Genomic DNA, 15,682 nt, shown 5'->3' with positions numbered 1-15,682 from the left:
GGAGCGTAGTCTCCTGCCTGAGGGGAGAGGGCAGAATAGTGTGTGTCCAGGGTGAGAAGAGTCAGCTGTGATCTGACCCACACGCCTCCTGGTCCTGGAGGAGAACAAGTCCTGGAGGGATGGGAGCTTGCAGCCAATCACCTTCTCAGCAGCATGTACGATGCGCTGCAGTCTATGCTTATCCTGGACTGTGGCGCCGGGGAATCACACGGTGATGGAGGAGGTCAGGATGGACTCGATGATGGCTGAGTAAAACTGCACCAGCATCTCGGTCGGCACCTTAAGTTTCCTCAGCTGCCGCAGGAAGTACATCCTCTGCTGGGCCTTCTTGATGAGGGAGCTGATGGTCGGCTCCCACTTGAGGTCTTAGGTGATGGTGGTGCCCAAAAAACGGAAGGAGTCCACAATGGAGACGGGGGTGGGAGAGTCAATCAGGGTGAGGGGGGATTGTGGGGCTGTGACTTTCCTGAAGTCCATGATCATCTCCACTGTTTTCTGGGCGTTCAGCTCCAGGTTGTTGAGGCTGCACCAGGACGCCAGCTGGTCCACCTCTCTCCTGTAGGCGGACTCATCGCCATCCGAGATGAGCCCTATGAGGGTGGTGTCATCCGCAAACTTGAGCAGTTTTACGGACTGGTGACTGGAGGTGCAGCAGTTTGTATACAGTGAGAAGAGCCAGGGGGAGAGTACACAGCCCTGAGGAGTACCAGTGTTCATGGTTCGACTGTCCGAGACAATCTTCCCCAGCCGCACGTGCTGTCTTCGTTCTGTCAGGAAGTCATTGATCAAACTGCAGAGGGAGTCGGGCACGCTAAACTGGTAGAGCTTGTATCGTAGCAGTCCAGGGAGGATGGTGTTGAAGGCAGAGCTGAAGTCCACAAACAGGATCCAGGAAGGCGCCATCATCCTGTCTAGAAACATAGACTACTATTTAAGTCTCACTTGACTGACTACACTAGAGCAAGCCCGGTCACAGGCAATTACAATGTCTGTTAGTCCGGGTGAGGAGTCAGTTAAGCTAGAACTAGCCAGCGCCAGGCTGGATAATCCATGTACGCATAGCAATTCTCTTAGAATAATACACAATTCACATAATGTTTTTTCTGTTGTGTCTGTGTCAGAGGTGGACATGCATTCTACTGAGGTGGCAAATTATGATATGTCCAGTCTATTGCAGCACCAAGCAAACAATCGGAAAATTCCCGTCATATCAATTCCTAGATATGGTCGAAACTATTTAAAGTGCACTACGCATAATAAACGCAACATTGTTAATATTGCCACTACGGATAATCTTAACAAAAATTCGTCAAAACAGCCCACTACCTATAATATGGGCTTTTTAAACATAAGATCATTGTCTCCCAAGGCGTTATTAGTTAATGAGGTCATTAGAGACAACAATCTTAACGTCATTGGTCTTAGCGAAACCTGGCTCAAACCAGACAAATTTTTTGCGCTCAATGAGGCATCTCCTCCTAACTATACGAATGCGCATGTTGCCCGTCCTCTTAAAAGGGGAGGGGGTGTCGCACTAATATACAATGAAAATTTCAACCTTACCCCTAACCTAAATAATAAATATAAATCGTTTGAGGTGCTTACTATGAGGTCTGTCACACCGCTACCTCTCGACCTGGCTGTTATCTACCCTGGGCCCTATTCGGACTTTATCAGTGAATTCTCAGAGTTCGTTGCTGATCTAGTGACGCACGCCGACAATATAATCATAATGGGGGACTTTAATATCCATATGAATACCCCATCGGACCCTCAGTGCGTGGCGCTCCAAACCATAATTGATAGCTGTGGTCTTACACAAATAATACATGAACCCACGCATCGCAACGGTAATACAATAGTTCTAGTGCTTGTCAGGGGTGTCACCACCTCCAAAGTTATGATACTTCCATATACTAAAGTAATGTCCGATCATTACCTTATAAAATTTTAAGTTTTGACTCATTGTCAACAAGCTAATAATAATAATAACTGCTATAGCGGCCGCAACATTAATGCTGCCACAACGATGACTCTTGCTGACCTACTGCCTTCGGTAATGGCACCATTCCCAAATTATGTCGGCTCTATTGATAACCTCACTAACAACTTTGACGATGCCTTGCGCGAAATTATTGATAGTATAGCACCGCTAAAGCAAAAAAGGGCCCCTAAAAGGCGCACCCCATGGTTTACAGAAGAAATTAGAGCTCATAAATTATCATGTAGAAAACTGGAACGCAAATGGCGCGCGACTAAACTTGAGGTTTTCCATCAAGCATGGAGTGATAGTTTAATAACTTATAAACGCATGCTTACCTTAACTAAAGCTAAATACTACTCAAATCTCATACGCCTCAACAAAAACGATCCTAAATTTCTGTTTAGTACAGTAGCATCGCTAACCCAACAAGGGACTCCTCCCAGTAGCTCCACCCACTCGGCAGATGATTTTATGAATTTCTTAAATAAGAAAATTGAACTCATTAGAAAGGAGATTAAAGACAACGCATCCCAGCTACAACTGGGTTCTATTAACACAAATACGACTGTATATACGACGGACACTGCCCTCCAAGATAGTCTCTCTATTTTTGATGAAATAACATTAGAGGAATTATTACAGCGTGTAAGTGGGATAAAACAAACAACATGTTTACTTGACCCACTTCCTGGGAAACTTATCAAGGAACTGTTTGTATTATTAGGTCCATCAGTGTTAAATATTATAAACTTATCACTTTCCTCCGGCACTGTTCCCCTAGCATTCAAAAAAGCGGTTATTCATCCTCTGCTCAAAAGACCTAACCTCGATCCTGACCTCATGGTAAACTACCGACCGGTCTCCCACCTTCCGTTTATTTCCAAAATTCGCGAAAAAATTGTTGCACAGCAGCTAAATGAACACTTAGTGACTAACAATCTCTGTGAACCTTTTCAATCCGGTTTCAGGGCAAATCACTCTACGGAGACAGCCCTCGCAAAAATGACTAATGATCTATTGCTAACGATGGATTCTGATGTGTCATCTATGTTGCTGCTTCTTGATCTTAGCGCCGCTTTCGATACCGTCGATCATAATATTTTATTAGAGCGTATCAAAACACGTATTGGTATGTCAGACTTAGCCTTTTCTTGGTTTAACTCTTATCTTACTGACAGGATGCAGTGCGTCTCCCATAACAATGTGACCTCGGACTATGTCAAGGTAACGTGCGGAGTTCCCCAGGGTTCGGTTCTTGGCCCTGCACTTTTTAGTATTTACATGCTGCCGCTGGGTGACATCATACGCAAGTACGGTGTTAGCTTTCACTGTTATGCTGATGACACTTAACTCTACATGCCCCTAAAGCTGACCAACACGCCGGATTGTAGTCAGCTGGAGGCGTGTCTTAATGAAATTAAACAATGGATGTCCGCTAACTTTTTGCAACTCAACGCTAAGAAAACGGAAATGCTGATTATCGGTCCTGCTAGACACCAACATCTATTTAATAATACCACCTTAACATTTGACAACCAAACAATTACACAAGGCGACTCGGTAAAGAATCTGGGTATTATCTTCGACCCAACTCTCTCGTTTGAGTCACACATTAAGAGTGTTACTAAAACGGCCTTCTTTCATCTCCGTAATATCGCTAAAATTCGTTCCATCTTGTCCACTAGCGACGCTGAGATCATTATTCATGCGTTCGTTACGTCTCGTCTCGATTACTGTAACGTATTATTTTCGGGTCTCCCTATGTCTAGCATTAAAAGATTACAGTTGGTACAAAATGCGGCTGCAAGGCTTTTGACAAAAACAAGAAAGTTTGATCATATTACGCCTATACTGGCTCACCTGCACTGGCTTCCTGTGCACTTAAGATGCGACTTTAAGGTTTTACTACTTACGTATAAAATACTACACGGTTTAGCTCCAGCCTATCTCGCCGATTGTATTGTACCATATGTCCCGACAAGAAATCTGCGTTCAAAGAACTCCAGCTTATTAGTGATTCCCAGAGCCAAAAAAAAGTCTGCGGGCTATAGAGCGTTTTCTATTCGGGCTCCAGTACTCTGGAATGCCCTCCCGGTAACAGTTAGAGATGCTACCTCAGTAGAAGCATTTAAGTCCCATCTTAAAACTCATTTGTATAATCTAGCCTTTAAATAGACCCCCCTTTTTTTAGACCAGTTGATCTGCCGTTTCTTTTCTTCTCTCCTCTTCTCCCCTGTCCCTTGCGAGGGGGAGTTGCATAGGTCCGGTGGCCATGGATGAAGTGCTGGCTGTCCAGAGTCGGGACCCCGGGTGGACCACTAGCCCGTGCATCGGTTGGGGACATCTCTGCGCTGCAGACCCGTCTCCGCTCGGGATGGTTTCCTGTTGGCCCCGCTGTGGACTGGACTCCCGCTGATGTGTTGGATCCACTGTGGACTGGACTTTCACAATGTTATGTCAGACCCACTCGACATCCATTGCTTTCGGTCTCCCCTAGAGGAGGGGGGGGGGGGGGTTACCGACATATACGGTCCTCTCCAAGGTTTCTCATTGTCATTCACCGACGTCCCACTGGGGTGAGTTTTTCCTTGCCCGTATGTGGGCTCTGTACCGAGGATGTCGTTGTGGCTTGTACAGCCCTTTGAGACACTTGTGATTTAGGGCTATATAAATAAACATTGATTGATTGATTGATCCTAGCGTAGGTTCCTGGGGAGTCCAGACGCTCCAGGATGAAGTGGAGGGCCAGGTTCACTGCATCATCCACAGACCTGTTGGCTCTGTAGGCGAACTGCAGTGGGTCCAGGAGGGGGGCGGTGATCTCCTTGAGGTGGGGCAGGACCAAGCGCTCAAAGGACTTCATGACCACAGACGTCAGCGCAACCGGCCTGTACTCATTTAGTCCTGTAATCCGTGCTTTCTTGGGGACAGGGACAATGGTGGAGGTCTTAAAGCAGGACGGCACGCGGCATAGCTCCAGAGAGGTGTTAAAAATGTCAGTGAAGACAGGAGCCAGCTGATCCGCACAGTGTCTGAGAGTGGAGGGGGAGACACCATCCGGCCCGGGGGCCTTCCGCATATTCAGCTCCAAGAAGTGCCGGCGTACATCCTCTTCTCGGATGGAGAGGGCCTTTACAGTCCTGTGATGTCCTTGAAGTCCTTTAACTCCTTTAATGAAGTGCTGGCATTGGTGGGGAGGGTGATGGTGGGGGGAGCAGGGCTTTGATGAGTTGAAGGCCGTTCATGACGACAGTAATGTGTGTTGAGGCCCTGAGCGAGAGTCCGGTCATTCAGGGCCTGGGGGGTTTTGGGCTTATAGTTCGTAAGGGCCTTTAGCCCTCTCCAAACGGCTGCAGAATCATTGGAGCGGAACTGTTCCTGTAGACGGTTAGAGTACACAGATTTAGCTTTCTCCACTTCCCTGTTGAAGTGGTACTTCGCTTCTCTGCAGGTACTCCGGTCCCCGCTTCTCCACGCAGCCTCCTTCTTCTTGCGCAGCTGTCGGAGCTTGGGTGTGAACCAGGGCTTCTCGTTGTTATAACAAGCCCTGGTGCGTGTTGGAATGATGCGCGCCTCATTGAACTGTATGTATGAGGTCACAGTGTCTGTATACTCGTCCAGATTGTCCGTGGCCGCTCCAATTGCCTCCCAGTCTGTCGTCTCCCAACATGCACGCAGCTCGTCCACCGACTCGGCGGTGAAACATTTAATGGTCCTCATAACAGGTTTAGCCAGTTTCAATCTCTGTCTGTATGAAGGGATTAAGTGCACCATCACTTGTTCAATAATACTAATATGCTATGTTCATTACACTGTTTTCAACAGTTCGTTGCGTCCTTTGTGGCTTAAAGTTGTGTTACGGCTTCATATTACTGTGTTGTGGCGTTTGTATTTGTTGTGGCTTTTGCAATCGTACTGTAGCTGAAGGTTGTTGTGTTGTGGCTTTATGATATTGTCTTGTTGCATTTGTATTTGTTGTGACCTTTCTTGGCCACAGTAGGTATCCGCCATTCTATGTTTTGATGACGCCACAGACAGGCTGACAGACTTGAATAACATATAACGTCCTCATCATTAATAGTGCTAAACTTCATATACCGTAATTTCCGGACTATAAGCCGCTACTTTTTCCCCTCGTTCTGGTCCCTGCGGCTTATACAACGGTGCGGCTTATTTACGGCCTGTTCTTCTCCGACACCGACGAAGAGGATTTCGGTGGTTTTAGTACGCAGGAGGAAGACGATGACACAATGATTAAAGACTGACTTTTCATATACCGGTAGGCTGGTTATTTTGATAACGTACAGGCGAGCACTTTGTATTACTTTGCACCGTTGTATTATTTGTACTCTGCACGAATGCTGTTCGCCATGTCAAAGATGTGAAAGTTTGATTGAATGATTGAAAGATTTATTGTTAATAAATGGGATGCTTTGCGTTCCCAAACAGTTATCTCTGTCCCGACAATCCCCTCCGTGGTAGCAGGAACCCCTATATACTACGGTAATTACACATCAAAACCCTGCGGCTTATAGTCGGGTGCGGCTTATATATGGAGCAATCTGTATTTTCCCCTAAATTTAGCTGGTGTGGCTTATAGTCAGGTGCGGCTTATAGTCCGGAAATTACGGTACTGTCTGCCGTTCTTAAATTCCATGTTTTCCTTTTTCTGCTATAAAATCGATCGATTGCCTTTTTAAAGCAATGTTGGATCAATACCTATCTTCCGGTAGGTATATAAGAGGGAGCTTGGTAACATCGATAGAGGGTCTGAGTGGCCCCCAGTAGCAGCAGCTCGCCTCTTGACCTGTGCGTGTTTCTGCTTTCGAGCACGGATCGGTGTAGTTGAATCTAAGGAATATATATCGATTAATAGTTACACCCTTAATTTACTGGCTTGATGTATACTTTTGATTGACATTCAATCCAATCCAGTTGTTTAAAATGGGTGTGTTTATACTTGTAAATGTTGGTTTAGTTCAAACAGATTTGAGTCCATTTGGTCTGCTAGTACAGTTTGTTTAGTCAAGTGTAATTGCACCAGAAGGACCAGACCAAACTGATCTTTTTGTCAACTGCACCGATTGTCCAAAACACATATACAGTACATATAATGTGACCAAATGCGGCCATGACCATACATATAGCAACACCCAACAGAAAGCTGAGAGAAAATCATATAAAGGTTTGAGGGAGGTTGTCAGACAATGTAAAGGTCAGATTTGGCGTCCAAATCTGACAACTTTATGCATGTGATAAACTGTAAGAACCATTTGGTGCGCTGGCAAAAATATAAGCGTGAAAACGAACTCCCCTAAGTGACTAGTTTTGGAAAAGGGGGAACATACACTAATACTAGTAAACTTTTGAAAGTTTAAATATCTTCCAGGTTTTTTTTAATCCTTTTGTTTATCTCTTGCATGTAAATAAGGATGTCAGACAGCGAGTCCGTCAAGAAAATGTTGCGATCGGTACTTCAGTCCAGCAAGCAGGGTGTGTATATCAGCAAACTGCAATCAGAGTACCGCTCGCTTTGTGGAGAGAATATCCCCCTGAAGAAACTGGGCTTTTCCGATTTGGAATGCTATCTCATGAGCATTCCCTCTGTTGTGCGGCTGGACTTCCAAATGGGAGAGGTAAGAACTGCTTTTATAATCTGGAAAATAATCTTGAATTTGGGTAGTGCGCTTAGACAGATGTTGGCACCTCTACCTCTCAGGAGGTTTGTGAATTTCTGTTGCAACGTATGTGTGAATCCAGCGTGTTCTCCGGGTACTGCGGCTTAATAAAATGTTGAACAAATAATAATAAAATGTTGAACTAATACATTGTTTAGTTGCTTTTAGTACAGATGCTTTAAAATTGGCAGGTTAAACAATGCAAAAAATAATCATAATAATCTAGATCTTATAATGTAAAAAAAAAAAAAAATCATGATCCTTTTTTTTTGCCATATTGCCGACCCCTAGGATCTGATAATCAGCTTGGAATAATCACAAATAAGGAAGCAAGACCACACAAAATTTGTAACACAATATTTCCTCCTCAAAAGTCCCTCAAAGTCATGCACGCCAAGAGTTAGTGTCAGTTTGAAATGAACAGACTTTTCTTAACTGCCGCTACCGGGCTTTATCAGCCGTCCTTGTAGCAATCCAGTAATCTAGAGGCCAATAGTAATCCACTCAAAAGAATTTCAAAAAATGTTAAGTAATATTGTAATCCATGAAGTTTCACAGACAGGTCTGTAGTCACCGTCTGACATCACTCCATTGTGCCGCTTGTGCGTGGCATCAAACACACCTTGCCTAAATGCACAATGACAATGCAACAATAATTGATTGTATTGATTCATATTTAATATTATTTACCATGTAAAAGGTGTGTGCTGTGCACATGAATTCCATACACAAATATTATTTCCAGCGGAGTGTAATTGTGTAATTGCAGAGTGATGGATCTTTGAACTGCAAACATAGTTGACTTGTTTAAGACTTAAAAAGCAGGTTTTGATAAAATACTTCCCTGCTATTAGATTATACATCATGTTGGTGATGGACAACTTCTTGTGCTAATAAAAAAACAAACATTTTTCACATCTTTATTTCACTAATTACACGTAGTATCAAGTATCGATAAGTAATATCAATATTGGTGTCTGTATCAATTAAATCCTAATAATATACTAGGGCTGCACGATTTTGAGAGAAAACCCAATTGCGATTTTTCTCTCCAAACTTGCGGTTGAGATTTGATTTGCAATTTTTATATTTTATACATAGAAATGTATAAAACTGCAAAAATACCAAGTGAAGGAAGACTGTCAACATTTTCTTGTCTCAAGGTGCCCCACATGAGAACAATATGCAATACGTTACTTTAAAAATATTTGGTATTATGCAGACAGACTCAGCGCTTTTGTCTACATCTTGCTCTTAAACTGAAGAAACAATGAATAAAAACTATGCTGTGTTTATAATGTAATGTAGTCCTAATATAGAATAATAACGCAAGTAATCATTAAAAGGTATATAAACTTTTATTTCTCATTACTGTGGAATTGTTTACCATTGTACTGCAATTGGAAAGTAAATACCGTTGATATCCTAAATAAATGAACAAACAAAAAATAAAATGGACTCATTTCAGTTACTGTAAAACTAAGCACACAAAGGAAAGTACATCATATACACATGACGTGCATTGGTTTGGGCGATATGGCCTAAAAAAAGTTAGATTTTTTTTCACAAACAATTGGATTTACGATCCCCCCTTCCCCTACTCTTTGAAGAAACCAATGACAAATATAATTGATAACAAGTTTCCCATTTATTTGATCAAAAACAAGTAGTTTGAAATGGCACTGCATATCTTACTCTTAGCAGTGTACAATTGAAATTTTTAAAAAAGGGGGTTCTTTTTTAGAACAGATATACACTTGACTCGTATAAAATAATTTTCAAAAAACTATATAGATTAAATTTAGCTTTTGTAGCTAATTTTGGCATATTTACTGTGATGCTTTTGCTCATATGTTAAGTTAAAGTTAAAGTACCAATGATTGTCACACACACTAGGTGTGGCGAAATTATTCTCTGCATTTGACCCATCACCCTTGATCACCCCCTGGGAGGTGAGGGGAGCAGTGGGCAGCAGCGATGGCCGCGTCCGGGAATCATTTTTGGTGATTTAACTCCTGGGGGCAAAAAGTATGCCAGAGCAAGAGGAGAAAAACAAGACAGAGCGAGACAAAGACAAATTAGATTTTAACAAAACAACATTTATATAGAACAACAAATGCATTTTTACTTACATAGCGTCATCTTTTTGGTCGGTCCCATGTAAAATGTAATGGACAAATAAACAATTAAGTATTTATTTTATAGACATCAGAGTAGGCGGGAGAGCATGAAACACACCACTTGAGGCTCCAGGCAGTGGCCAACAATTGCGGCACAAGAGTGCAGAGCACAGAGGAGTTGCCTGGCAGAGAGCATATACTAGAAATGCCCACATTAGGACTTCCACCAAACTATGACATCACTGCGCTCACAGTTAAAAGACTGCAAAACGCACCGTTTAGAGGGTTCTAAAACTGTGTGTAAGCTCGTGCCCAAATGCAGGAACCTTGTCATTTGACGCTTTGGCGTGGTTTAATACGAGTATTCTACAATGTAACAACATGTATTAGTCAGAAAAGAGGAACATCATCATAGGTCCCCTTAAATATTGCAATTCATGGATAGTAGAGTGTCCTTTACAAAAATATATCTGTAATTTTACCTTATATTCTGCTTTATAGTTGAGATGCTTTGCAGCAGTATGTAAAGAAACGGCACATATTGCCGAGCTGGTGGCGCGGCAGAAAACTTCCAAGACATCAGGAAGCTCCCAAGTCGTTAACTGCAGGATGAGACGCAAAGATTCCAACCCTTACATGCTTAAAGGTAGGATATGTTTGTCTCTGCCCACACCTCTTTAGTCTCCTAAAGTAAGACTTAGCCTACTGACAACTTTCTACATTCTTAACAGTGTTTTGTTTGACCATTCTCACTGGTTTGCTCTTAGCGTCTCCTATGTGTTCGCTGCGCCAGCCTTCATTTGGTAATACTTTCAGACCAGCAAACCGCTATCAACCCCACAGTGGCTTCAGAGGCTTCAGCGCCTCAGGAGATATCAGGTACATATTTTTGGGATTATTTGTTCGAAATAATTGATTTGTGTCTTATTCATGCTCCCTATTGTGTCATGTATTTTTAGGGATGCACGATATATTTTTTTCTTAAGCAGATACTGATAACTTCCTGCTCCTCGTGACCGATACCAATAACCAATTACTTATGTATATGTAGAATTTTTTATTTATTTAGATTTACCTATAATCTGTGCACACCTAGAGGTAAGAAAGACTGAAAGGTTAATTTGACACACTGTACTTGTATTTGTAACCTAACTCATGTCCCTAACTTCAGTATTAAGGAAGTTACAAAAATCTTAAGGGATGCACAGTATTATTTTTTCAAGCCGACACTGATACTTTCCTGCGTCACACGACTGAAACCGATAACTGAAGACTTATTTATGTTTTAAAATGTACTGTAGATTTAACTGTAGTTTCTGCACTTCTAAAGGTAAGAGACTCAAAGATGGACATGATTAACTGTACCTGTAGATTAGTTCTAACCAAATATTAATGTAGAGCTAACATCACACATCCACAAATGAGTTGTGAATCCCGGGTGAATCCTATCCGTGTGTACAACAGTGTGGCGATCATGTCGGATTTTGCTAGCAAACATACACCCAAAAAATATTGGCGGCTCAGAAGTACAAACCGTGTCTCCAGGCGGTCGGGTCAATATATTGTATAATCAGTGTGACGCCCTAATTCCTAATATCGATATCGGCCCGATGATTATCTCGCCGATATTTATCGTGCACCCCTAGTATTTTTCTATTGATACCTAATCTTTATACTGAACACACATTTTTGTAAAATATTAGGCAATTGGACAATAACCAAAGGAATACCCTACCTGTTGAGCACAGACAACCTTCGTCTCCGCAAAGTGTGAAACAGTGTGTAGTCCCCGACAGGTGAGATATAAAAACCCTTGTAACCACCTGATTGAGCTGTATTAGATGTACAGTGTATTAGAATGTAATATTAGCCGGCAAGTAGTACTACTAGTAATAAAGTACAGTAGTACTAATTTAATTGAGTAGAAGGACATGTGCTTTTAATATTTTAAGAAACAATTTTATAGACCTTTCCACCCTTGTCCGTATACAAAATGCAGTACTATTAATAGCGTTTCCATTTGCAGGACCAATAATCTTGAAATGCCCCAGAAACCAAAAGGTAAGGATCAACAGGTTTTTTATTTGGTCAATCCCAAACTAGTTTAATTGATTTTGAGAAGACATATGTGTATTTCGTAAAAGTATGAATGGAAATATAGAAGAATGTAACTGAAAAAACATTACCCACTTCTCATTGCAAGAAATATCTCTTCATACATAAGTTGCACAAATGGTAGATGGCGAAAAAATAGCAGACAAAATGTGTTACTGCACTTTCAGAAGATCGTCTCCATAGAAACCAACATTGTTCAGAAATTTTACTTGGGTCATTAAAGAAGGTTTTAAAGCACTTACTGTGTGTGCTAAAATTCTATCTTTTATCTGTAGAAATGTGTAATGATTTGTTAAGAAATAAATTGTGTACATAACAACAACAACAACAAAGTGTTTTAACCTTACGCAGAGAATCCACCTGAACAAGTCCAAAGACTCAACTGTTTGGAGGTACAGAAAAAGCTTTCTCTGTGTTTGCTGTGTTTTATCTGGTTAAAATTCACCCTGAAACTCTCCTCTGGGAATTATCATGGCATCATGACAACAGTAACCTAACAGATTGTGTAATATTTAATGTAATAAATGTGTGATTTGGTTGTGATATCCCTCCTTGCAGTCATGCCAGTATGATGTGAAACTGGTGCAGAGAAGACTAATGCAACTATTGCAAAAGTACAACTCTGGGATGTGGAAGTCCAAACTGCCAACAGTCTTCAGCGACATGTTCAATCAGCAGCTCCCTCCTCAGGCGCTCACACATCTAGAAAAGTGGAAACACATTTGTGTGGTAAGTGTCTTGAGACTGTATTTAATGCTACCTTTTATCTGTCAGTTTTCTTAACATTTTGAGCTTTGTATTTAATTCAATTTGCTATAGTGAACCGTTTTTCAGTATACTCCTCTGGCCTTTACAGGTAGAGCAATCTTACAGCAACACAGGTGACTGCCTGATTTACCCTCCATTACCTTCCTCTGATGCTCCTGGAAGCAGCTCCCGTGACTGCCCCACACAAACCTCTATCAAGTTGAGCACTGTACCTAGATCCACCTCCTTACAGGACTCTACATTTGAGAAGTCTGCTGCCCCTCTTCCAAAGCTGCCTTTTCCTAAACCTAATGTTATTTCCAAAGAGCTATTAGCCAAGCCAGTACTGGCCACAGCTCCACAGCCTGCTAATGGCCATGTCACTTCTCAGGAAGCCGTTCAGAACAGTTTTGCAGTCACGTCCATTAATAGCAACTTTGTAGCAAATACTGTCAACCTTAGAAAAAATTCTCACCCTTTAACTTCTACATGTAACAACTCTTCTAAAACTAACCTCCCTTCCCTAGCTCCCTGTCATCAACCAACGTCTGAAGCTTTACCTCCACAGAAATACGCATTTTCCTCCAGCTTTGATTCTGGCACATGTCTTCCCACAAAGTCCTCCGACACCATCATGCCAGCTGATGTGTGGGAAAATGTAAAGGAACTTCTGTCTAAGTACAGCAGTGGGCTATGGGTCCATGCGTTGCCCAAACTTTACATGGACACGTTTAAGGCCCCACTCCCTGAACATCTTCTGGATAAACTATGTCTTCTGTGCACTGTGGAGTACCCTCTTGCAAATGACAAGGAAAAAGTAAGTAGTTGGAGGACGCTACAACCCTTGCATGCTGTCACTGTTGTATTTCTATGTAAAAATATGTTATGATAGATTGGGAGAACACTTTGAACGAATGTTGACCTATGACATTTGTTCTTGCGAACAGGCCATTCTGTATAATTCCATCAGAGGAGACATGAAATCAACTGATGTTACAGACAGTATGAAGGGCAGACGCCACACGCATCCCTCTGGTGTGGAGATTGTGGGTCCTTTGGTTCCTCCCTGTCTAGTTCATCCCTCAGCACAGTACCCGTCCGTACTGGTTACTGATGCCAAAAGCAGTAATGCCGTCACCATACGGTAGGACCCACATCATTCATACAGAAATTACTAAATTTATTAATGACATACAGTGCACAAATGAAAGATGAACCTGTTTAGGAAGAAAAGCCACTGAGAATTTAAACTTCTTAGACTTAGACTTCCTTTTATTGTCATTCAAATTTGAACTTTGCAGTACAGATAAGAATGACATTTTGTTGCATTAGCTCATGGTAGTGCAGGATAAAAGAGCAATAAGGTGCAGATATAAATAAATAGATTACTGTACAGTACTTCTATGACACACTTGTTACCCAATGAGAGTTGGTTGACTAGTTGTCCTAAGATTACATACGCAATAGTTGAAGTAAAACCATCACTAAAAATCGAATAATAGATTAAGTCCATCTGATACCAGTGATTCTAGGTACCAGTCTCCTAGGGTGTCACCAGGAAAAAAAGACTGTAATACTAATGTGCAATGTATAGAAAAAATTTCTTAGCTAAAAAAAGCATTCTCTGTGTGCAGGTATGTTGGTGAGGGCTATTCCCTTGCACAGGAGGCCATGGAAGATGCTATGATCTCCTTTTATAAACAAAGCTCGACTCTCCAGCCACTCTCCAACCCCGTTGTGGGTCAACTAATAGCCGTTAAGGGGGATGATGGCAATGAACTGTCCAGAGCTCAGGTCACGGAGGTGATGGCCCTCAACAAGGTCAAGGTAATTTATGGCTGATTCACCATAGTGATGTACACTCTCAATAAAGATGACAGAATGAAGGCAATTTTTGGTTAATTATAGACTTCAGTTGGCTGTGAATAGTTAGAGCGCCAAATAATTAAAATGAAGCCAAAGGAATGAAGGAACTTTTTCTTATTTTCGTCAGGTTTACTATGTGGACTATGGCTTTACTGTGGAGACTACAAGGGAACGTCTTCTGGATCTGCATCAGAACTTCCTTTTGCTTCCCTTCCAGGCCACACATGTTAGGCTGGCAGGTACACACACAGTTTGATACTCATTATCTGATATCGGGGCAAAGCCAGGAGGAAGAAAGGCAAGCTGTATTTCAGAGAATGTTTGTTGATGACTCAAAACGTACCTTTTTTATTAACTTTTTGTATCTACACTGCAACCACATAATTTTCCGTTTGGGGATAAATAGAGTGTATCCTAAGTCTGAGAATGTTAAATCCTTTAAGCATTTTGGTCTCTTTTCATTATGTCACTTTCTCAGGTTTGGAGGCGTTCAGTACCAATTCCTCTGTGTTGTCCTCATTGTGCAAGTGGGCAATTGGAAAGATTCTTCTGATGGAATTTGTAGGGACATCTCCCCCGACTGACTTACCAGAGGCATTGCTGTATGACACCTCGCAGGAAGATGACATCAACATAAACTTGATCTGCCTTAAGGATCTGCAGGATGAAACCATGAATAACCCCTTAACTGTAAGTGTCATGGCATTAAGTACATGTGTAGCAGAATAAATAGAGAAAAGTAAAATGTTATATTTGAAAAATTATTTCTAATTTATAGCCAAACAACATAGTTGTGCTTTTATTACATATAGTTAAAAAATTAAATGTCTTTAGACACCCTGAACAAGTATGTGTTTTTATAGCTTCACTGGCAATATCTCTTGTTTTGTATAATTGTCTTTTTTTCTTGCTTTCAGGTGAATTGCACCTATCCAGATGTATGTGTCACAAATGTATGTGCAGATGGGGATGTCTTCTGCCAGTTGCCCTCCAGAGGAACTGAAAAGCTCAGCAAGTTGTTGGAAGACACAGAAGCCTTTTTTATGTGCCAGGTAGGCAGGTTTTCAATGTCTGTAAAAGCATATACAGACATAGGGCCCTATCCTCCCATGCGCTTAAGTGGAAAAAGCTGCACAATTGCACAGATTCTGACCCTGTGGCATTCTCCCGCT

General features: G+C 41.8%; 1 protein-coding gene across 2 annotated transcripts in view; it reads left to right on the top strand.

Annotated features, from left to right (window-relative positions):
* Nucleotides 1–15,682, top strand: part of LOC133639366 (tudor domain-containing protein 7-like) — a 34,573-nt gene that overhangs the window by 5,875 nt on the left and 13,016 nt on the right. Inside the window, exons 2-14 of one of the 2 annotated variants that reach the window (XM_062032623.1) lie at nucleotides 7,416–7,620; nucleotides 10,284–10,428; nucleotides 10,550–10,661; nucleotides 11,486–11,578; nucleotides 11,809–11,843; nucleotides 12,249–12,289; nucleotides 12,456–12,626; nucleotides 12,754–13,461; nucleotides 13,592–13,788; nucleotides 14,279–14,471; nucleotides 14,638–14,749; nucleotides 14,989–15,200; nucleotides 15,428–15,562. In XM_062032623.1, coding sequence (XP_061888607.1) covers nucleotides 7,417–7,620; nucleotides 10,284–10,428; nucleotides 10,550–10,661; nucleotides 11,486–11,578; nucleotides 11,809–11,843; nucleotides 12,249–12,289; nucleotides 12,456–12,626; nucleotides 12,754–13,461; nucleotides 13,592–13,788; nucleotides 14,279–14,471; nucleotides 14,638–14,749; nucleotides 14,989–15,200; nucleotides 15,428–15,562 — 2,358 coding nt within the window. In that variant the 5' untranslated portion in view covers nucleotide 7,416. The remainder of the gene's footprint in view (nucleotides 1–7,415; nucleotides 7,621–10,283; nucleotides 10,429–10,549; nucleotides 10,662–11,485; nucleotides 11,579–11,808; nucleotides 11,844–12,248; nucleotides 12,290–12,455; nucleotides 12,627–12,753; nucleotides 13,462–13,591; nucleotides 13,789–14,278; nucleotides 14,472–14,637; nucleotides 14,750–14,988; nucleotides 15,201–15,427; nucleotides 15,563–15,682) is intronic. The other variant, XM_062032624.1, reaches the window with a different exon arrangement.

Source organism: Entelurus aequoreus, linkage group LG22 (assembly GCF_033978785.1).
Source record: "Entelurus aequoreus isolate RoL-2023_Sb linkage group LG22, RoL_Eaeq_v1.1, whole genome shotgun sequence".
Taxonomy (NCBI): domain Eukaryota; kingdom Metazoa; phylum Chordata; class Actinopteri; order Syngnathiformes; family Syngnathidae; genus Entelurus; species Entelurus aequoreus.
The sequence above is the reverse complement of the archived record's forward strand: the minus strand, read 5'-3'. Positions and strand labels throughout refer to the sequence as shown.